At 41.0% G+C, this 23,934-nt stretch overlaps 1 protein-coding gene across 1 annotated transcript; it reads left to right on the top strand.

Annotated features, from left to right (window-relative positions):
- Nucleotides 1–9,652: 9,652 nt before the first annotated feature.
- LOC306739307 (guanine nucleotide-binding protein subunit alpha-14-like) lies at nucleotides 9,653–22,273 on the top strand. Its single transcript, XM_079221297.1, has 8 exons — nucleotides 9,653–9,879; nucleotides 10,219–10,380; nucleotides 12,652–12,836; nucleotides 13,486–13,640; nucleotides 15,198–15,326; nucleotides 16,293–16,422; nucleotides 17,116–17,269; nucleotides 20,184–22,273. The coding sequence occupies exons 2-8, from the start codon at nucleotides 10,230–10,232 to the stop codon at nucleotides 20,387–20,389; spliced, it is 1,110 nt and encodes a 369-aa protein (XP_079077423.1). The 5' UTR covers nucleotides 9,653–9,879; nucleotides 10,219–10,229; the 3' UTR covers nucleotides 20,390–22,273.
- The last annotated feature ends 1,661 nt before the right edge of the window (nucleotides 22,274–23,934 follow it).

The following is a 23,934-nucleotide window of genomic DNA, read 5'->3' as shown; positions in this document are numbered from 1 at the left end:
CACCGCATGAGCTGAAAAGCCCGTCTGACAAGGGGCGACGGGCTACACCTCTCTCTCTCTCACACACACGTATCAAATAAATGAGCAACAGTCCGATTTCAACAAGTTATATATCCAGACGCTGATAATGGAGCGTGAACGGCTCGGTGTATGATCTGGCCGTCTTGCTGATGGCAAAACTGCTGTCAAATATTTGACAGCTACGTCAAAGTATTTTGTAGATCCTCAGCTACAGGCACTGACTGCCTATCACACACACAATTTTGCAACGCAACACGTCCGCAAACATACGAGATGACTACCGAATGTGCAAATAACCATTTTATTTTACGCACTTTCCAGAAAAAGAAGAAGAAGAAAAAAACAGCCGAAATTAGTTTGGGGAACGTCAACTAGCTTGTAAGGCTAACTGCTGCTAACGTTGTCACCAAGCTAACGTGACAACTTGATGGATTGTCAGCGTCCCAATACGTTAAATCTCTTCTCCGCGGAGCTCGTTAGCTAAGACTGCAAGTCAAAAAAAAGAAATCAGTTTTTATTTATTCCAAACTACCAACTTCGGTCCCAGAGACAGTGGGACAGTACTGGCTGCCACATTTGTACAATCCCTCCGCTGGTTGCCTGGCCGAGTACAAGGCTAGCCGCCCCGAAACCAACACTGTACGCCCGCGCAGTGACGACGAGCGCAAAATGTCAAAACTGTCCATCTACTGAACAAACGGTTAGGCTCACCCGCTGCCACGAGCCACTCGACGGGACGACAACCGTTGGGAGCGATCCGACCGAAAAGTACCGCTTCAGAACCGAGCTGAGATCCGTTGGAGACGCCAACTGACCAGCGGGGCTAAACGGGCAGGCTAATCGTTAGCTAGCTAGGTTAGCTCAGATAGCCATCCCTGGAAAAAGCAGCCAACTGGTTAAAAACCAGAACGCTCGTGTAGACAGAGCACCTTAATTGTAATAAAATAGTGTTTCCCCGGAAAGACGTCCCAGGAACGAACCTTCAAAACACCGAACCGTCTATTTGACTGTCAAATGGACCCATGTAGTCCGTGCATTTTATCGCTCCTGGTATTTTTTCCTGGTGGTGGCGATTGCTCTTCGTCACCCACTCCTCAGCCCCGGTGCGGCGCTGCTGCTGACGTCGCTCGGGATATAATTGATTGACAGCGGAACGGCAAATGAGAACGGAGCTTGTGGGCGATTGAGGCGGGTCTTTTCTGGATGGTTAACTTCCTAAGTTTGTTTGAGAGGAAGTCTTCCTTTCGGAGGCGTGTCAGCGAAAGCAACAGACATTTGGCTGGACGGGCAACGCCCATCTCCTGTCAAAGACCAGCGCCTCCACAGACGGTGTGCTCATGCTGACCGAGACAGATGTTGATCTTTACTGTGGCCTTTTCAGAGTTTCACTTCTGAAAAGTAATCAAACGTCTGACTGCAAGCGAAGAGAAGTGCGTTTGCTCAATCAAAATAGAAATCCTGTCTATTGCATACGTTTTCACATTACAAATTAATCTGCTCAGCGCATAACATGTATATTGTAACAAGAAATTGTATTAAAAATCAAAATAAAATCTAATACTGAAAACATTAAGAACGATCAAATGGAATAGGAAAAAATTGCAACAAAAATATGGAAAAATACTATTAAAAGATGTACAATATATCTGAATTAAAATCAAAGACTTGTGCAGGGTAGTTTTGTGCAAAATTGTCCAATGAATATGCAGAGATTTACAAGTTAAAATATGTAGTAGCCTGCTATTTTGAAGTATTCGTTTACTTGGCTATTTCTATTTTATGCTACTATATATTTCATCTTCACTATACGTAACAGGCAAATATTGTACTTTTTATTACACTATAATTTTCTGACAGCTGTAGTTATTGGTTACTTTTTTGATACATTCAAAAAATACTATTTATTTTATGTTCACATAATACAACACATTGCCCATAAGTAGACCAGTGGTTTCCAACATTTTTGGCTTTAGACCCCTTTGAGAATTAAGAATGGCAATACTGCACTAAAGTACCTAACTTTATATACATGAGATAAACCAGCTTCTTCAAGCAGCTACAAGAGTGAAATGCTTACACCATGTTGTATAAAATGATATGTCACTCACAGACAGGGGACATTTTTATGTTTTACTTTTGCTTTTAACACTTTAGTTATAGTTAGCTCATAGTTGTGTAATTTGACTTAAGAAGGACGTTTGAATGCAGGAGTATTTTCACACTGTTGTATTAGTACTTTTACTTCAGAGAAATGGTATTTATTCTACCATTGTCTTCAACACACAGCTTGATGCAAGATTTCGTGACAAAATGGCACCAATATTAGCAAAAAGTTGAATTTAAAAGGCTTAAGTCTACCTAAATATTAACTCTGCCTTTCTGCCAAAAAAAACACTTTGTCAGCAAACCAACAGGTAAGATCACAGATACTGTCAATATTTGAAAAGCCTTTTCCTGATACGTCAAGTGTCTCAGGCGGGTCTTTTCCCAGGGTTTTTCCTGAGTTGATGTGAAGTCCTGGTGTAACAGGCCAAATTAACCCCGCCCAGATTAAACCTGGGTATACTTTGGCCCAGGCCAGAGTATACCCTGGGGATAAACTGTCCAAGGCCAAACTATACCCGGGGGTGTAAAATAGCCTAGCCATACTATACCCCTCCAGGCCAAAGTATACCCCAGGGGATAAACTGTCCGAGGCCAAACTATACCCCTCCAGGCAGGGCCGGTCTTTTCTGTATGGGATCATAAATTCAGGTAATCTTGAGCTAGCCAGTGAAGGGGTGTGACGTTCGTTATTGCCATTCAGTCGAATCTGTCATCAGGCTATTTTTAGCTAAACATAGCCATGTTCAGCTGTACCGCAATTTGCGTCATTTTTATTGTGTCATGAAGTTTAAATTTGAGCAGTGGCGGGCCGTCAGGGCCTGCTAAGCCTTCTCTGCTGGCCTAAACAGAATCACAAAGTTATAGCTATTTTATAATACAACAGCTGATTCACTGAAGTCCCAGGTAGAAAATCCACGGCCCGCCACTGAATTTGAGTAATAGTATTGGTGTAGCGAGCTAGACAGTTTAATCAGATCTGATTCAACTAAACAGCTATCTTGGAATAAAAATGTCACGCTGTCCAAATACACCAAAATGCTTAATAACTAAATAAAGTGCCCCAGGAGTTAGAGAATTTACATATTGAGTTTTGCTGTATATATTGAGCATCTTTCATCCCTGTTATTTTTTATTGTTGTGTCTGTAAGCTGCTACTACGATAAACAAATGTCCCCTTGGGGATGAATAAAGTATCTATATATATATATATATATATATATATATATATATATATATATATATATATATCTATCTATCTATCTATCTATCTATCTATCTATCTTACATGTCATCAACAGAACATGCACTTTATCTTGAAAACATGCATGATCATTTTGATGTTATTATCAGTGTTTAACTTTGAACATTTATATTGTAGCAAGGACTTTCTAGTCTTAGAAATTGAAGTTTCAGGACGTAGTAATCTTTGATCTTTTTGGAAGTCTGATATTTTTTCTGTTTTTCTGGTTGAAGTAATACAAGTCTATGTTTTAGAGTTTTAAGATTTAAGTCAGTAATTTGTGATTTTGGGCAATACAAAATAAATTGAATAAGAGAAAGTATAGAAATAAACAGAAGACTTTCACCGTTGTCATTTAACCCCATATACTGCAAATATAATCATCTGAATGTCTGTATATATCTTTCCTGGCTTTGATTGTACATCTTTATATTTGTCTCTTCTATAATTCTAAAGTTTAAACTTTATCAGCCGCAGAGGGAGGAAGGATTGATTAATACGAATGGGTCGTTATTAGTGATTACATAACTTTAAAAAAAAGTATCTATTACAAAGTGCATCCGGAAAGTATTCACAGCGCTTCACTTTTTCCACATTTTATTATGTTACGGCCTTATTCCAAATGGATTAAATAATTAGTTTTCTCAACATTCTACACACAGCACCCCATAATGACAAAGTGAAAAAAAATTGGCAAACCTATTAAAAATAAAGAACGAAAATATAACATGTACATAAGTACAGCCTTTGCTCAATACTTTGTTGAAGCACCTTTGGCTGCAATTACAGCCTCAAGTCTTCTCGAGTATGATGCTACAAGCTTGGCACACCTATTCATGGGCAGCTTTTCCCATTCTTCAAATTTCATCAGGTTGGATGGGGAGCGTCGGTGCACACCCATTTCCAGAGATATTCAATCGGGTTCAGTCTGGGCTCTGGCTGGGCCACTCAAGGACATTCACAGAGTTGTCCCGAAGCCAGTCCTTTGTTGTCTTTGGCTTTGTGCTTCGGGCGTTGTCCTGTTGAAAGATGAACCGTTGCCCCAGTCTGAGTTCCAGAGCGCTCTGGAGCAGGTTTTCATCGAGGATGTCTCTGTACATTACTGCATTCATCTTTCCCTCAATCCTGACTAGTCTCCCAGTTCCTCCCGCTGAAAAACATTCCCACAGCATGATGCTGTCACCACCATGCTTCACTGTAGGGATGGTATTGGCCATGTGATGAGCAGTGCCTGGTTTCCTCCAGACATGACGCCTGGCATTCAGGCCAAAGAGTTCAATCTTTGTTTCATCATACCAGAGAATTTTGTTTCTCATGGTCTGAGAGTCCTTCAGGTGCCTTTTGACAAACTCCGCGGGCTGTCATGTGCTTTTACCGAGGAGTGGCTTCCGTCTGGCCACTCTACCATACAGACCTGATTTGTGGAGTGCTACAGAGATGGTTGTCCTTCTGTAAGGTTCTCCTCTCTTCATAGAGCAACGCAGGAGCTCTGTCAGAGGGGCCATCGGGTTCTTGGTCCCCTTCCTGACTAAGGCTCTTTTCCCCCGATCACTCAGTTTGGCTGGGTGGCCAAGAGTCCTGGTGGTTCCAAACTTCTTCCACGTACGGATGATGGAGGCCACTGGGCTCATTGGGACCTTCAATGTTGCAGAAATGTTTCTGTACCCTTCGCCAGATCTGTGCCTCGATTCAATTCTGTCTCGGAGGTCTACAGACAATTCCTTGGATTTCACGGCTTGGTTTGTGCTCTAGCATGCACTGTCAACTGTGGGACCTGATTTAGACAGGTGTGTGCCTTTTTAAAATCATGTCCAATCAACTGAATTCAGTGGCGGTTCTACATGTAATTACTGAGCGCCCTACCTATACAATAATATAAAATATTAAGAATAATATACAAATACAATATAGAATAAATAAACACACATGTAAAAACACACTAAAGAAAATCTAATTAATACACTATTGCTCTAAGAACAGAAAACACAAACCAAAACTAAAACTTAACCTTTCTGGCCTTCCTTGATGCAAAATCATCAATAATGTCATCATTTGAAATCTACTGACTTAAGCCCACTAATTGCAGTAGAGCAGCGGTCCCCAACCCACGGGCCTGTTTTAAGTCCTCTTTGGATGTAATATATTCGGTTTCAATCTCCCTTTTTTATTTGCATATTTTGAAACCGAATCAAGTATTTTTTGTTTACACATTTTATGCTGTTGGGGTATTTAATCTGTAGCACTGCATCATATTGTGTGTATAAAATCTCCCCAGTTACTATACCGGTCAAATCAAAGCAGTGGAGTAAAAAAATATGTTTCTCTCTCAAATGTAAGAAAAAGTAAAAAGTAGCAGAAAATGGAAATAATCAAGTAAAGTAGGAGTACCTCAAAATTGTGCCTCAGTACATGAGTCAACGTCGTTAGTGACTTTCCACCACTGCAGAATAGAGTTGTTAACTAAATATAAAAAATATAAAAAGTGAATGCAGATGTGAAAATGTCTTGTGACTGAACTTTACATTCATAAATTCACTAAACAAAAAAATTCAGTCTGTTAATGATTTATTATTCATCCTGTCCACATTTCAGCGTTCTCGGGCGGTGGTTATGACGCTGGCATCGGTGTATCTGACACCTGTATGTGTGAAAGAGCTGGCAGACAGAAGTGTTGAGCAAAGTGACATCTTGTGGACATGTGATGTAGTCGCAAGACTGAGGTTCAATAAACCACAAAGGAATCTGGCAACAATTTTAAAAAGTCCTCCCATGAAAATAAGTTCTGTGTGTTTTGACCTCTTTCTTTTCATTTGTCCAAGCAAGAAGTGTCTCCCCTAAACATCTGGAACTTGAGGAGAAGGAACATCCAAATGAATGTATCAAGGCTCAAATCACATTAAAATCTTCATTTACAGACAATTATTGTAATAGGTGGAGTACACTATAGTCAATACAGCAATCAAATCAACTATACTTAAACATTTCAATAATAATACAAAAAAATAGTTGCAATTTAAAATGTGAATACAATTTATGGTGTAAACTCCCAAAGCTCAATTTTCCAAAGATAATAAACTAAAAGAACGAACAGCATCAAACATCAACAAAGCTGTTCTCGGTACCATCAGGAAGATCCTCAGTCATGACTCATGAGATTACAGCCTGACCTTCGCTTATCTCACAGGGCTGCAGCTCAAACCTTCAGAAGGGATCATATTCAGTCACTTTGAACCACCAGCCATATCTTTCACAAACACTTACTTCTATATTTCGTATAAGCAGTGTTATCTTTTTCAGTACATCTTTTTATTGAGTCTCTTTTTTTCTTCTTCTTCCTCTTGTAGCACTTTAAGCCCTTTAAGCCCTCAACCTAACCCTAACCCTAACCATAACCATAAACCCTAACCCTAGGGGACACAGGCTCAAAGAGTTAATTCATTGGTTCAAGTTTGATTTTCCTACATTAATCTCCTGTCATCATGTCAAAGTATTCGTAATCTAATGTCAAATACAATGAACTCATTTTGAGTCTCTACAAATGATTCAAAGAAATAAAGCCGTGGAGCAGTGGTTCCCAACCTGGGGACAAAGACTCCTCTTCCTCACGCTTCTTCTTCCTGCTAACTGTGACGTGCAGATAAGACACCTATACGGAGCCGACCTCATCGTATAAAATGCTGTCTCACTCTTAGAGATTCAGAGTAATCACCACCGCCATCATGAGAGAAACATAACTTCCTGTAACTAGAAGGATGGGGCAACTTTTCCTGTTAGTCAGTCCACGCCCACCTGCAGGATTCTCTCTCTCTCTCTCTCTCTCTCTCTCTCTCTCTCTCTCTCTCTCTCTCTCTACATCAATTTCATCTTTACTAGTTTTCAGTGAACGCACCTTTGATGCCATAGAAAGTGAAGGGTAAAATCCCTTAAACAAAGGAACTGACACACATGCATTTGTTGAAGCACGAGTTCACAGATGTTAACACATTACTATGACTATAACTATTACACTTTAATAAATATACAATAACAGATTTTCTTTCATGAAAAAACTAACAGTTGATTTACTCTAATTCATATAAATGAATAATATATGATTCAAGCTGACTTTCAAACAATCAAATACGAACATGCATACTCAAAAACAATTGGGATATGTTATGTCTTCTGTGTGCTTGGTGCCTTATACACTCATGTAACTTGTTGTCGTTAAACTATCTCAAATATCAAACACAGAAAGTTAATCACGTGTGATGCAGCACACACAATTGTATTCCATACATTTTTTTAAACGTAGTCGATATACAACACACACACACAAACTCAGGTCCACACACGCCTCCCTCTTGGTCACACCTCACCTTGTTCCCATAGAAAAGCAGAGCTCAGGTGATCTCAATATCTGAGACCATGAGAGCCTGGACCAACCGGTTCTGCTGGCTGAGACAAAAGATTGACACCCAAATAGCAGCCAAGGAGGAGCGACAAAATACCTGTTCTATTCTTCATCTCTGCACCTAAAAACACCTGCAGGGTGATTTAATAACCTGCTCTGACACACCAGTGTGATTCCCACAGGCACACAGTTTATAGTGACTTGCTTTATTTACTTGTATGCTTTGGGTGTCCAAATATTTTACTATATATGTATTTATAGCATGTAAAGAGTAAACGCTTTAGATGTTAGTACTTTTTATGTTTTATATTGTATTGTTGATTATTTTTGAATTAATATCAACTAGTTTCCAAATGTACACTGAGCACCAAACATAATAATGCATAATATCGAAATGAGCTCAAATCTGGCAATGTTAAGTTGACACTTTCATCTTATGTAATAAATAATAACTCAGTGAAACTTCTGTCCGTGATTTCACTCGAGCTCCCTCGGCTGAAACATGAAGCAGGGAGCGTCTGCAGCAGCCGAAACTTTATCCGCAGCGCAGCGCACTCATCCATTCTGCTGTCAAACCAAACGTAGTTAAACAAGCGCAACTTCCGGTATGGGCTTTTCAAAATAAGGCTGTTTGACCAGGCACAACACTTTGGTGGCGCCTTGTGCAAAACACCAAAGTTAGACAGTTCTAGTTAGACATACAGGAGCAGAATTGTAGATAACATTCAACAAAAACTAAACCAACCATCACAACAATGAAAATAACCTTTGACTTTCATACTTTTTTTAATCTTTTTTTCGATAAACTCTTCGTTAACAACCTAAAACACAGATTCCGACTACATGCTAAGGGTTTCAGGGATTATTCCATGACACATACATTGATTCTGATGTCAGAAATAAATCCATGTGCCACAAACCAAAGTAATGTATGTGATTGAGAGTATTACGGTATCATGAACTGGACATTTCCGTGCCAAAAATATAAAAAAGACAGCATGAACCCGGAACTAAAATCATGTAAAACCCAGTTGCAGACATACGCGAACTACAGTTGCTGTCAACACATATAGCGGTTTCGACTGTTCTAACAGCATTGTGTATTTTGTCACATCCATTCACGTCATGACAGACTCGTGACCAACATATCGGTATTTGCTTTGGAACAATATACCAGAGGAGTGGTCAGTATCAACAATGAATCACACTTTGTTGGGGAATAACTATACTGCTGCAGTAGGCACAGTGGATTCAACTTCTAAAGCATGTTGCAAGCTTGGTCACAATTCAGTGATGTCATGTAAGCAGGTGTTTTACCTGCATGATCAAAAACGCTCTGTTACAAGAAAAAGTAAATAATTCCAAATGTCACTTATGTGAAAAGTATTACAGTATTTTACACATAATAGATTTGAAGTGAGTGTAGAAAATGTTGTATTGGAGTAAAAAGTACATTGTTTCCCTTCGATGTTAAAGAATACATTTAGCAAAAAGAGTATTGAGTAGCAAAGTATGGAATACACAGACAAAGAACAAGTATCATGACATTGTATTATATGCTTGGCTAAATGTAATTTCTTAGGCCGAACCACTACTTTTACGTGAGGCTTTCAACTATATACTTTTTTTTTTTTTTTTTACAACGAGAAAAACCCCTCAATTTATTCCGTTTCATAATATAAATGTTTCCTTCGCGCATTGTTGTGTAAGAACTACGTACCGTAGTAACCCCCATGCTCTTATTTTATAGGCGCAATCGTGTGACTTCCGGCGCTGCTGCGGCTGTTTACCGCTCTCTTGCCGCGTCGTCGCCCACAGCGCATTCCTGTTACAGATTGTTTCCAGCGGACCAGAGAGACTGTACATTCCTCTGTAGGCGCGGTGGACTTTCCCGAGCGGCAGGTTGTTTCGCGTGGACTGAAAAAACACCATTAAAAGAAAGAAAGAGTTGTTTTATCGGCCGTGTCAGCGGGCCAATGACGCCGCTCGCGCGCCTCTGCGACAGTAGCCGTTAGCCGCAGGTGGACGTGGACTTGGGGGACACGGTGGGAAATGGACCGCGAGGAACAATCAGTGTCAACCCGCTCGACTTCAGGGAGTGTGACGGACTGATTTGGAGGTTAGGACATTTTATTGTTTTCTGTTTGTAACTTTCAAAACTCCCTTTTGTACCAACTTCAATTACAACAGCGGCAGAAGCTGATTTAAGACACACTCAACCAGGTGGATTTGTCAAAGATGGCTTTAAAACTCTGACTTGATTACTTTCAGCAGTGTCAAGGTGAGATTTCCGGGGGTGTGTGTGTGTTAGAATAAAATCCTGAAAGGTTCTAATGAGTCACCAAGAAAGTAAAAACTTCAAAAACATCAAACGGACACCCGGGCAACAACGGGTTTATGATCGGTCCTTATCGGCTCATTACATAAAGCTGATTATTCATTAACAGTTTCATTTCAGTGGGTTTGACCATGGCGGGCTGCTGGTACTGGTGCCAGCGCAGGTGTGTGTGCTGTCTGTCCGAGGAGGAGAAGACCAACATGGCTGTGGACAAAGAGATCAAGAGGATCCTCAAACAGCAGAAGAAGAAGGAGAGAAGAGAAATCAAAATCCTCCTGCTGGGTCAGTGATTGCACACAGAGCAACTTTGTTCATCTCGTATGTTAGTGGTGGCAGTATATGAGGCCTATGAAAGCAACACAGCAACACACAACAACACATATCTGTGGAGACAAATACATTAATTAACCAAATACAATAATACTGACACAGAGGCCACGATAAAGGAACGCCCGCCATGCAAATTAAAATGGCTGGGCCTGTTTGGTAGCCTGTGGCCGAGTGAGAAACCTTTGTGATGCATGTGTCACTGTGAGAGTACGTAAAGTGGTCCAGATTGGGATCGGTTGTACCTGAAACCACTGAAACGAACAAGCCTTCTCCACAGCTGGTTGGATGACTTTTGGATGGAGGCAGTGTAGAAATTAGGTAAGGAGAGAGAGAGAAAGAGAGAGAGAGAGAGAGAGAGAGAGAGAGGGAGAGGGGTGACGTGCCACAAAGGTCCCAAGGCCGGATTCTAACCAAGGACACATTACAGTTATTAGCTACCAAGGCGCTCCCTGCTTAATGTGCCAATTGAGTCAGATTGGTACACAGGTATACAGGGCAGGTATACAGGTACATACAAGTACACATACCTATGTGTACCTGTATGTACCTGTTTTCCTGTGTACCTGTCTGTATACCTATCTGTATACCTGTGTACCTAACGCACCAATATTTATACCGATATCAGATATCGGGCCGATAAGGACTCAAATAGCTGGATCACGTATTGGTGACAATGGGGCCGATGTATTCAATGAGATTCTATGTTTGTATACTTTGTATATTGAATACTGGAATTAAAAAAGTTTAGACCACTCGGTATCGGATTGGTAATCGATATTGGGACTGAAAAAGTCGGATCGCTGCATTTCCTTCTTTGTTTTTGTTTTAAGTCATTAACACAGGAGGTACAGAAAGATGGTATTATAAAATAAATATATCCATGCAGTCTTATTTGGGGGCAATATAGACAAAATGTATATCCTAATAATCTAAATATTGATTAATATTATGGAACAAAAGTATCCAAATCACATGTTAAAGGTTTAGCTGATGTTCATCACATTAAAAATAATAATTTTTTGAGTGTTATAATGAAACAAAATCCTATATTTTAAAGAAGAACAGTGAAGCAGGTCTGCAATCTTTTACTTATAATTATTATTTATTAATCCGCTGATTATTTAAATATTTTTGTTCAACCAAAAGACCCAAAAGTTTGGTAAATTCACAATAATATAAAACACAGAAAGGACAGCTAATACTTGTGAATATTTGGCTTTTTGGTTTTACTGATGAATGACTGATGATGAATCAATCATTTAATCCGATTGACTAATCGATTCATTGAACCACAACATCTTCATTTGACAATTGTACAGCTGGTTTCCTGCAGTCTTTTGTTTTATGTTTTATTGTGAAGGTGGGTGACTTCTCCAAAAATAAGACACTGGGCCAGGGGGGTTAACCACCTCCGGTAAATGTCCTGGGGGAAACCCTGCCATGATGTGGAGAGACAGTGAACAATAACATGGAATCTTTTCCCAGTCTTATTTCCCGCATCAGTGTAGGATGACAGTAAGCAAACATTTGTGTACGGGAACAGGTCTGTCAATAAAATGATTTTCTTTCAACACTGTGCGGTTGGAGGATTAAGTGCTATTCTTCAAAAGAGTGTTTCGTGGAATATGAAGAGTTTCAGTTTCCTCTTGCAGATGGCTGATTGATACACATCCACAGAGAACACTCTAAACAGCAACTAAATCACTGTTGCTCTGCAGCCTGTCGGCCTCTCCGTGTTATGTGATACATAAATATAGATACAACAAAGGAAGCTGTAAAGAGTCAATACAATAATCAACTAAGTCAAGTTTTTATTTTTTTATCTGAGACACTACTTGACCCTGAGGCTGAAAATGAACAACGAGGAGACAATGTGCATCTATTAGGGTGACGTCCGGTTCAACAGCGTCACGTTGTTCTTTTGTTGTGGTTTACTGCCTGTTATCTTTTCATCCCTTTACTGCAGAAGCAGCTGAGAAACGACGACTGTAATAACTCACAGTATTGTCTTGTTCAAATTCAGCTTCTGACAACTTGGAATTTTACCGCTACCATTCTTTCCTAAAGCCGCACATGTATTTACTTATATTGGGAAACATGGAGGAAGCCATAAAGACCCAGGCAGAGCATGAATAAACACACAGGGAGCCGGTGGCGCTGACCTCTGAGCTGCCTCGATGACAGAATTGTAATAATCATTTTGGGTCATTATTATTTTCTCAGGCACTGGTGAGAGCGGGAAAACCACCTTCATCCGACAGATGAGGATCATCCACGGACGAGGCTTCTCAGAGGAGGAGAGGAGGACCTTTGCCAAATGCATCTTCCAGAACATTCTCACAGCCATGAAGGCCATGACAGGAGCCATGACCGCTCTCAAAATCCCCTTCTTCAACCCAGAGAACGAGGTACGAGACGGGACCGCCCACCCTCCGGTTCCCCCACAGGCTGAAGCTCTGTCACCACTGTTGCTGTTGTTCGCGCTGTTAGCTTCTAGCTGCTAGCCACTGGCTCAAACGTCTCTGTGTTCCAATTCGTATGCAGGAAGGCGAACCAACAGGCTGTATGGGTTGTAGTTTCTGCTGTAGTGGGCCAATCACATGTCGCGTTTAATCGAAGAACACTTGCGGCGATTGGCTGGAGCAAAACCACATACAAAAAAATATTTTGGATGTGGATCTGAGCACAAGAACGATCGGTTGCAGGTATCGTTAGACTGGAGGAGTGTCGATACTTCCTTGTACCGGGTTATTTTGGGTGATACCTTAAAAGATACCGATACCCAGCTCTTACCACAACACACGTGAACACACACACACACACGTCAGCCTAGGTGTGCGAGCATCAGGGCAAATGCACTCACTGGAGTCGTGGGATTGTGCCCACATTAAACAAGAGGCATCAAAACACAGCGGCACAGAAACGCACACTCAGCATGTTGGTGTCTATAAAAGAAGCGGGCAGTGTCACCATGAACACTGAAGAGTTTTGTGAAATGTCACAAAAATACGGCACCGCACAAACTTGTAAGTACCGATCTCTCTCGCTGTCTTTCAGATCTATGCCAAGTGGCTGCAGGACATCAACACAGTGCAGATCAGCCAGCTGGAGCGAGGCTACGTGGACGCAGTCCGCCGCCTCTGGGCAGATTCGGGCATCCGGGTCTGTTACAGCCGGCGCTGCGAGTACCAGCTCCTGGACTCCACAGAGTAGTGAGTAGCTCAAGGCTCCGTACACTGTACCACACCCTGAGTTAGGACAGTCCATCAGAGGGTATCACATGATCGATCACTGTCACAGCGAGTTGCCAAATGTGATGTCACAATGCTGGAACCTATAGACAAGATCACATTACTGTGAATGAAAGAGAAAAACACACCTTAAAGGCCAAATGGAAATAACCTAATGTGGTACATGTTTGTAATGTATTCTTTACTGTAGAGACATCTAGGATTAAAGGATTTGTAAGTGCAAAGACTTCAGGTGGTTTCGAAATGGATATTCCTATATTATTATGGCTAGACTTTCATTTCATAATTTATTAATCTCATGATTATTTTTTCATTGATAAAAAAGGCCTATCGAAACTGACATTTTCAAATTGGTTGGCTGACCAAAAGTTAAAAACACAGATATTTAAATTAGCATTATATAAGACAGATAATTGTTTGCCACTTTTGTCACAACAATGACTGAAGTAGTTGTTGTCAATTGTTTGCCCAGTGACTAAAACTATCTGCGTGACTAGATTGGTTCAGGAATGAGACACAAACAGCAACATGTACACGTGCTATCACTCTGATGTCAAAGAGGTGTAAATAAAACAATTAGAACATACTAAACACACCTGCAGTGACAACATCACAGTTTCGGTGTTAACTGGTGTTTGACAAAAGAACGTGCAGCGACATATTGTTATATTGTTTGTTTATGCCACATCTGACCTTTGTACCAAAACTCACAAGTGGACACACGGCGAAAGAAAAACTGTCCGTTGAGAAAAGTTGAGTTTAAGGAGGCCAGGCGAAGCTGTGTGTATTTAATGTATTTAATGTGTATTCAATCTTATTATTATCTCAAAAGGAGGGCCTCGTTTAGTTTTTGCCCTGGTCTCAGCCCCACATCCTTGTTTGTCATTGTAGCGCACAGAACAAGTTCATGGTTGTTTTGCACTGAGACCACTGGAGGGGGCTAGTTCTTTACACACTGCACTGCAATCCAGCCACGTTCAAAACCACCAGTTGATCAAAGAGTAATTGAGGACGCGAACTGATTAGGAAACCCTGAACAAGTCCCAGCAGGGAGTCTTTTGAGTCAACGTGAAAAGATTTAACATACAGTAGATATGAGCCTCACGCTCAAAGCATCTGATGTGTCCCAGAACAAAGGCTCAGCCTGCCTCTGTTCTCTCTTTTCTGTTGCTGCCCTGCTCTGTGTTTACCCAGCGGCTCGATCATCACGGTGTGTGTGTGATAAGAGACAGGCAGTAGTAATGACAGCTTGTATCAACACCGGCCATAAAGCTGTCGTCTGTACACAGGGTGATATGGACTCACTCTACTCCCTTTTTTAATTTTTAATAACAGTTTTTTTTAAATATATATATTATATTTTTATGCCATCGTATATCTTGTGTCACTTCAGTTTGTTTAACACGGTCGAGGCCTGATTTGGTGTAAACAGAGACAATGCGTTTTACTAGCGGCCCCCTGTTGTGTTAAACAGACTCATGAGCTGTAAAACCTTCTCTTTCTTCTTGTCCCCTTCAGCTACATGAATAACCTGGACCGCATCTCGGCCCCAGACTACATCCCCACGGAACAGGACGTGCTGCGAGTTCGATTCCCCACCACGGGCATCCACGACTACTCCTTCGCCATCAAGACCATCACACTAAGGTGACCAGTCTTCAGATTACCAACCGGTCACACAGACGAATCCAATACCGACACTATTCACTGCACGGTGGAAAAAAAGAGAAGAAGGGGCTTTGTCTGCTCACGCCTGTTCGGACGCAACCGGATCACATTTCTGACTGAGGCTGTACAAAGCCTCTGTCGGGAAGTGAGGTGTCGCTCTCTGGGTTTATTTATAACATGTTTCTTTCCAAAGCCAGAGGGAGATCTGACTAAAGCCGAGCAGACAAAGATCAAAGTTAACTTTGGAGGAACACCGCGTTCCCAAATGAAATGACACCTGCTCTTAAATCATGAGATGTAGCTCAGAATCAAAACAACCAAACTGAAGAAAAGCTTTGACTTGGTTTGACAAGTTTGAGTTGGCAAACATATCAAAATATGAAACAGCACTTCCAATTTGGGATTATCTGTTTTCCAGAATCAACAACACTGAGGTTGATTGGAGTGCGTTTCCGTCCTTATCAGGTGAACAGTGTAGAAATCACAGCAATTTAAAGTGTAAACAGACAACTTTGTGGTATTATTGTTCACAGCCGAGTAACTACCAACACAGGCCTTGTCTGCTCACATTGATACTCTTTAGTTACTGGGGAAAGCTACCGATAGCCATCTTCTTTCTGTTTTGGTTGTGCAATGGTTGACGCACTTCCTTTGTGCTATAAACATAGCAAACAGAATTGCATCGAGAAAAGTAGTAAACAATTTAAACGGCGTGTCATTCTACAGCCATTACATTATGCAATAAATATTTTTCCAAAAAACTTGACTATTGCCACTTTAACCTCGTAGTCATAGCTTTGTTTCATATGTTAAGTCCAGAACCAAAACAACAGAAACAATGTCGTTCTAAATATGTTATTTTTAACAAACTGATGATTGCCAGTTTTGAGTTATTGTCGCAGGGTTCAAACTCTTCCTGACTACTTGTCCTCCGCTCCCTGACAGGATTGTGGACGTGGGCGGTCAGAAGTCGGAGCGTCGGAAGTGGATCCACTGTTTTGAAAACGTCACCTCGCTCATCTTCCTGGCCTCCCTGAGCGAGTACGACCAGGTCCTGGAGGAGAGAGAGACCATTGTAAGAGCACTGAGACATCTGTCTATCTCCCGACACTCAGAAACAACCTCATCTATCAGAACTAAGATCCTTTATGAGTAAAAGTATTTCACTCATCATTATGCAGAGGAGACCCAAATGTTTGTATACAGCATGTTATCGTGGAGCTGCAACATTTAATAGTAGTAGTTGAGTGACAGAAAACTAAAAATGAATCAGCAACCATTTGATAATTAAATATGCTTTGCTTTCAACACACATATTGATTATTAAAATAATTGTTAGTTGCAGACCTATATTATTGGATTATTATTACTGCAGCATTAACATATACAGACATTTAACAATGTACTTTGCCACTTCCAGCCGCTTTCGAAACAGTTTGGTTGTCATCATATTTCATCAACTGACTGGAGGATTTTATATAATGTAATGTATTTCCCTCTGAAATGCAGTAGAGTAGTACATCCATCCATCTTCTCTTGGGCGTCTCATCCAAACCGTTTGTCACTGCAGTCATTTCATCCATCCACCAGCAGGTTTCACTCTTGCACTAGAAAACCTCTCTCCCCTCTCTCCTTAGCCTCTCCAGCTCTCAGCTCCTTCTGTCCCTTCCTCCCTCCCTCCCATCCTGTCACTAAGCCGTTTATCTGTCGCAGGCACCTTTTAGTCTGCCAATAAATTCATTAACCCCCTCCCCATATCGGTTTTCAGAACCGTATGCATGAGAGTCTGGCTTTGTTCTACACCACCATCCATTCTCCTTGGTTCTTCAACACCTCCATCATCCTCTTCCTTAACAAGACTGACATCCTGGCAGACAAAGTCCAGACCTCTGACCTGAAGAAATACTTTCCAAGCTTCACAGGTAAGCTGAGGATGCTCGTGTGTTTTTAGTTTTTAGAGGTAACATGGTACTAATGGTACCACTTTCCAGACTGAAATATTACATATTAACATTTTGAAAAGACAATCTTAATGATTTTTCCTCTTGTGCCACCATGAGGTTGACTTTCTTTTGTGTGAAACTATTTGATGGATTGCCATGACATTTGGTCCAGACATTCACCTCCCCCTCGTGATGAATTGTAATAACTTTGGTGATCCCTTAACTTTTCTTCAAGCCCAAAAAGCAGGTAAATTGTCAAATAGTTTGGTTTATGACCAACTCCCTGTAAAACTACTGACGCCTCAGCTATACTTGGGGTTTAGTGAGCATGCTAACACACTAAACAAAGGCCATGTTCAGACAAAGTTCTAGCAGCCGAGTGCTGATTTTTGTGATTGATTTCAATGAGAGAAGCGTTTGGTTTTAACGCACCAAATAACCTGGGTTGAAAGAAAAAAGAAGAAAACACTTTGAGTGGTAAGGCGCCCTTACTCTACGTCATTGGTGTTATTTGACTTATTGTGGTTACTTTTGCTGCATATTATGCAAATAATGACGCGTTGTATGGATGTGCTCAAAGCGGACACAATACATTTTAAGACCTATAAATAAGAGGGTCGCAATGTTGTTTTCCTCCTCTGACCAATTTGCGTTGGGCCTGCAGCTACCTCCTCACATCCTGCTGCAGCTACTTAGAATAATGTGTCTTTAAAAAAAATGTAATTTGCCGAGTGATTTCAGCCGCAGCGTGTCCCTGACTCTGAACCCTCCATCACTGTCCTGGTGTCAGCATAGCCAGCTATCATTACATCTTTTTTAGCGAGCGTTATTTCTTTCTTTCTCTTTGCACACACACACACACACACACACACACACACACACACGCACACACACACACACACGCGTGCACGTGCACGTGCACGGTTGCAAATGAGTCACTTCCAGGTACTTGGTGTGCTTAATGATGTGGCTGCAGCCTGTAGCTCTGCTGGTGTGCCCTAACGGCCCCCCACCTCCCCTCCACCCTCACTCCCTCTGTTACCCATGGCAACCCAGACCGATACTGAGCTTCACACAACCCTTCATCCCCCCCCACCCCACCCCTCCTTCAAGTGATTGTGTGTGTGTGTGTGTGTGTGTGTGTGTGTGTGTGTGTGTGTGTGTGTGTGTGTGTGTGTGTATGTGTGTGTGTGTGTGTGTGTGTGTGTGAGCTGTACGACCACTGTGTTTCACCATCAGTGTTAAAATAGTGACTCATACCGGGTCAAGCTACTTGATGTCACTTTAACGTTAACAACAACTGTTCCCACCTCTGGCTGCTATTTGTTGCTGATGCTCCTGTTTAATGTGGAGACTGTGGGCCTTTCCAGCCGCTGTAACGCCATGTGAAGGCTGCTGTTGTTAAAGTAGCCTTGCCGTAGTCCTATAAGATGTTGGTTAACACAGTGAGAAGCTTGGCGCTGAATCGATCAGTCAATTACATTATTATTCTGGCGGCACAGAAGTAATTTATCGAGCAAGAACAGTCACTGCTTCCAGATTTTTCTGTTCGATTTAAGGCTGCAACCAATGGTTATTTTAATTTGATTGTCTATCTACTGTATGTCCTTGATTAATCGATCATTTTGATTATAAAAAGTCTGAAAAAAAATGGAAGCATTTCCCACAGCTAACGGTGATCTATTACGATAGCTTGTTTTATTCCACCATCAGTTCAAAACCCCCAAAATGTCCAGTTTTCTATCAAATATGACAACGTTTTTGTCATTAGTCGAACAAAAAAGCCACTTTGACGTCATCACTATGAGCCATGGGAAGTTTTGATTTGCATTATTATTTATATTACATCATTTGCATTTTACATTAAAGAGATCAATTGAAAGAATAATGTACTTAACCAATAATGTAAAATTCGTATTCGTTAGTTTGTCCCCTAATGTTCTGGCTCTCGTTGCCTTGCTGTAATGGTGATGTGATGCTCCAATGTTTTTATCGAGCAGGCTTTTTTTTCAGTGCTTCAGCTTCTGCTTTTACGTCATCACAACACCCTGATGAGATAACAGAGGTAGTTATCAAGTAATAACTAGTTACAGAAATGATAAACAAGAAAACTCACTAAAATGACCGCCAGCCACAACAATCATTTTTTATTACTTGGCAATGAAAACTGCCTGTAATCATCTTGTCATTCAATTTGCACTTGTGAGCTGTAACTGCTCTTCATCCAACAAAATGACTCTGGCTGGGAAAATATAAAGCAAAACCTTTTGATGAGCGTTTTTTCTTTTGTCTCAAGATTGTTAAGAATTTAGAGAATAAATGAGGATTATGTTTCCTTATTGTAGCCTCACTTAATTGTGTTTAATGAGACTGTTGCATTACAAGAAAGTGTTATAATTATACTTTGTTTCATGTGATAATCACGCAGGATTAATGGAGAAAGAGATACGCAAATATCCTGAATGTTGCCTGGAAGTTACTCTGATTGTGCTTTCATTATTTAGAAAATATAAAACATGTGGAAGTTAATCTGTACCGAATCTAGTTTTCAATCAGTTTAATCAATTTATTCAGGCTGCAATGAACAGCTAGTTTCACTATTGAGTAATCAAAGTTTGTCAGAAAATCATGAAGAAAGTGTCCGTTACAGTCTGTTCACACAAATTACATCTTTAAATAGCTTCTTTTGACTCTTAACAGTCCAAAAAAAACAACCCTGAAATCATTGATTTATTATCACATGAGAAAAAGAGAACAAAATGGAACAAAGGGTCAATTGGTATTTCTTCTTAAAAAATAAATCACAACCAATGAAACGATAATAGTTCATCTTTTGGCATTTGACTGATAAAGTAAATTCATCCTTTACTGTCCTTCTCCTATCCGTTTACAGGAAGGAGGCGTGACCCCGAGGACGCCAAGAACTACATCTGTAAGCTGTACGAGCAGCAGGCAGTCAACCGCGACAACAAGGACGAGTGGAAGACTCTGTATCCGCACTTCACCTGCGCCACAGACACCAACAACATCCGCAGGGTCTTCAGCGACATCAAGGACACGGTTCTGCTCAAATCTCTCAGGGACTACGGAGTCATCTGAGGAAAACGGGGGTTCTTGACTCTGCGTGCACTTTTCACTTCCACTGGTAAAGGCCGAAATGTCACTTATTTTTCGAAGATTTTCTTTTCTGAGGCAGAAATCTGACCATCCTCCAGGCTTCTGTCCACCCATTCTCCTCCTCCTCCTCCTCCTGCTGCTGCTCCTCTTCTCCCTCATTAAGTCTAAATGAAGAAGGAAGGTGGAGAACAAAATGCCAAGTTTGTACTCATCCCTCACCTTCACCACCCCACTCTCTCCTCGTCTTCCTCTCAAGTAGAAAACGTGAAGAGAGATTGGGAGACACAGCTAGACTTGAGTGACTTCTGATCAGGGATCAACGAACCAATAACCCCCCCCGCCCCATTTTGAGTGTCTGGTTGTGGCAGTGACTGAGTTGAACCGTAAGCCGAAGCAGAGATACTGTACTGCCATTAACGGAGTAATGACTTCTACAAGTGGAGATGGACGCCATGCTTGGATACACCAACCTGGCACTCACATTGTATTTGGTACCAGGTACACTTGTGTTCAAACACAAACTGTAAAGGTAAACACAGTTTCTATTATGTAACATGAATGGCAATACATGAGTTACAATCTACTGCGCCATTTATTATCAGACACCTTGAACTGGGGGGTTTTCTCTCTGCGATCAACGTCACCATGGAGTCTTCGTCAGAGAGCCAAAATCCTTATTGACTACGGTTATCTCACGCCGGCAGTATTACCATCTGTTCGGCACCGTCTCCTTCAATTATTGTGTGTAGAGAGATTGCATGACCACCATCTTTGGCGTCCATACCTGATGTGATAACATCCTCTATGTTCACCTCCAGTAGGTTATTCTGCCTTTGTTTAACGATGTTGCACACCGAATGAGATGTGGACGAAAAAACAAACATAGTTGTAGAAAATGTGGAAAAGCAATCTTTTTTTTAATGAAATGTTCTAATGAATTAATTTGAATTTCTTAACTGTTGGATGAGTAAATATTTCAAACACAAGTGTTTGCTAATAAGTTCGTCATATCAAATTACAAGGTGTCAATGTTGTGGCTCAAACTAATTTTTTTTTTATGTCAAATATATAAATGGTCATAGTATCTGAAATGTGCCTGTTTTTCAGCATTCAGTTTTCATAAAGCAATTAAGCCAACAGCAGATTATGCACCCCCTCAATGCAATAATGCACAACAGTAAAAATCAATAAACCTGAGCACAAATCACAGATGGAGGCTGACAAGTTTTAAAAGGTCACGAGTGAAAGAACTGAGACCCGTTTGAGAACACAGCTCGATTCACACGATTAGTTCAAATCAACAACGGTGGAAGAAAAGAAAAGAAAAAAAATCCAACAGCCGATCTGCCGGGTAAAGGGTAAATAATATTACCATGAGGTGGCAGTCTGAACTCTCTGCGCATCCTATTTATATCTGTGTGTCGAGAGGGGAATTTAATAATTTTGATTAGAGACGGAAATACATTCCCCCCTTCAGCCACCTGTGTGCATCATTGAGTGTTGAGTGGACATTGAAATCCATTACAATAGCTAACCTTGATGGGAGGCTAACGTTAGCTCCCACTGTGTCTGTTTTGTGGTTTCGGCTGCTCTTTTGTTAATTGTATATAAAGTTGTTTTGCGCTCCACACTGCTACACACTTTTACTGTACATTTACTGATGACTACCTTTGATTTACTTTTGACTGCTGTATTTTTTTATGCTGTTTACCAACGGCACACACTGATTGTCTAGACTAGAGAACTACTTTTTGGCATTGGGAAACCTCCTCTCATAGGGTGACAGTGAATTATTTGGTGTAGACTCAGGTGGAGGAAGCTGGCAATTTTTTTGTTTTCTAGTAAATATTAAAAACAAACTTTTGAAACGCACCCTTTTGCTTCCCTTTGTTTGTCTTCTCTGGCAGACATGGACAGAGTGTGTCTCCTTGTCTGTGTGTGATGTGTGTTCTCTGTCACCAAGATTAATATGGTCTCGCAGGCAGCAATCACACGCTCGCTGTGACTCGCAGCTTGCAAATAAAACACCCGGGATTTGCATCGGATCGACACATTGGATTTTTTTTTCACGCCGTATTCATTTCAAACACATCCTGTGTCACATCCTTTAAAAGGGAAAACCTTCACCATATTTGGAGTCTGACAATGTAGATTTGACAGTTGAGGGTAGTTCAGGCTTTACACAGTCAGATGATAGTTTACGTAAAGTGTCTTAATCCTCCACCCTGCTTGCTGAGGCAAAGTAGTTCCCCATTAGCGAGTGACAAATTCCTTTCTCAAAATAAATGCAGTCAGTTTTCTTTGAGCGCAAATCCCCTGACAACAAAAGAACACGTTGCGTGACACATGTTTACATCGCAAATATTATACTGATAGTGAAACATGTCCCTGAGGAATTTCATTGCAATATACCACGCAGATGAACACACACACACACACACACACACACACACACACACACACACACACACACACACACACACACACACAGGTTGGTAGTGGCTGTCAGAGCACCGCACCACAGGAGTGTGAGAGTGTGATCCTGTGGCCCTGGTGACTGTCATTCTCATCCAGACGACTTGACATTCTCAAGAGAGAGAGAGAGAGAGAAAGAGTGTGTGTGTGTGTGTGTGTGTGTGTGTGTGTGTGTGTGTGTGTGTGTGTGTGTGTGTGTGTGTGTGCGTTATCCTCCCAGACAGTGGCAGTCCTTCTGTCTCAGTCTAACAGCTTTGTCTGCGGTGAAGGTGCCTTGGTATTTAATGGTTACCTCCACTCCACAATATTTTCAACATTAGCATGAGCAACTTCCTGCAGGCTAGAAACAAAATATACCAATTATTCGGCTCTTGCTTGTACATGGAAGCTTAGCAGATAGATAACAGTAGATCCATGAAATAAAGACCCAGGAATCTGTAGTAGAGTGTCGGGCTTTTAGTGAGAATCTTTCTTCTCTTTGAAACATAACATAACTGTCCGTATACAGACATGAATATAATAATGATTCATCAGCATACAGCCATCATGCATGAAAAAATTAACACATTTTAACAATGATGTTAATGGAGATTGCGACTAGCATCTATTACTAGAATACAAATGTTATATTAAACCAGTAAATACACAGGGCATATATTGGAGTAGATATTTACATGTTACATACATAAATATTTACAGACTTACACCTTCACAGGCTACCGAACAGTGAAAGTGAGAAGTAACTGCAGCATGTCCTCTCAGTAGAGTCAAAAACAATAAAAGGAAATAACTACAGCAAGAGAGGAGGAAAAATGCAATAACATTCTACACCACTTGGAGTCTCTGATGCAACACATACAAATGTGGTGGCAGAACACCAAATCACGAGGACATGTATAAAATGATTTATATTCGTGCAGAAACTCGAATTATTGCACTGTAAACATGCAAAAACTCACGCCTCGTATGTGCCAATACAGGACGAGTAATTATTTGACTGACTGCTGACTCCTCACTTACTACTCTGAACCTGCTGCCCCCAAGCGATAACA

This window comes from Taurulus bubalis, assembly GCF_910589615.1.
Source record: "Taurulus bubalis genome assembly, chromosome: 7".
Classification (NCBI taxonomy): domain Eukaryota; kingdom Metazoa; phylum Chordata; class Actinopteri; order Perciformes; family Cottidae; genus Taurulus; species Taurulus bubalis.
Note: the sequence above shows the minus strand (reverse complement) of the source record. Positions and strands in the feature narration are given on the sequence as shown.

Coding starts and splice junctions, on each gene's coding strand:
- LOC306739307 (XM_079221297.1), top strand. CDS start 10,230: ATGGCGGGCTGCTGGTACTGGTGCCAGCGCAGGTGTGTGTGCTGTCTG. Junction 13,641..15,197: donor CTCCTGGACTCCACAGAGTA/GTGAGTAGCTCA, acceptor TGTCCCCTTCAG/CTACATGAATAACCTGGACC. Junction 17,270..20,183: donor ATACTTTCCAAGCTTCACAG/GTAAGCTGAGGA, acceptor ATCCGTTTACAG/GAAGGAGGCGTGACCCCGAG.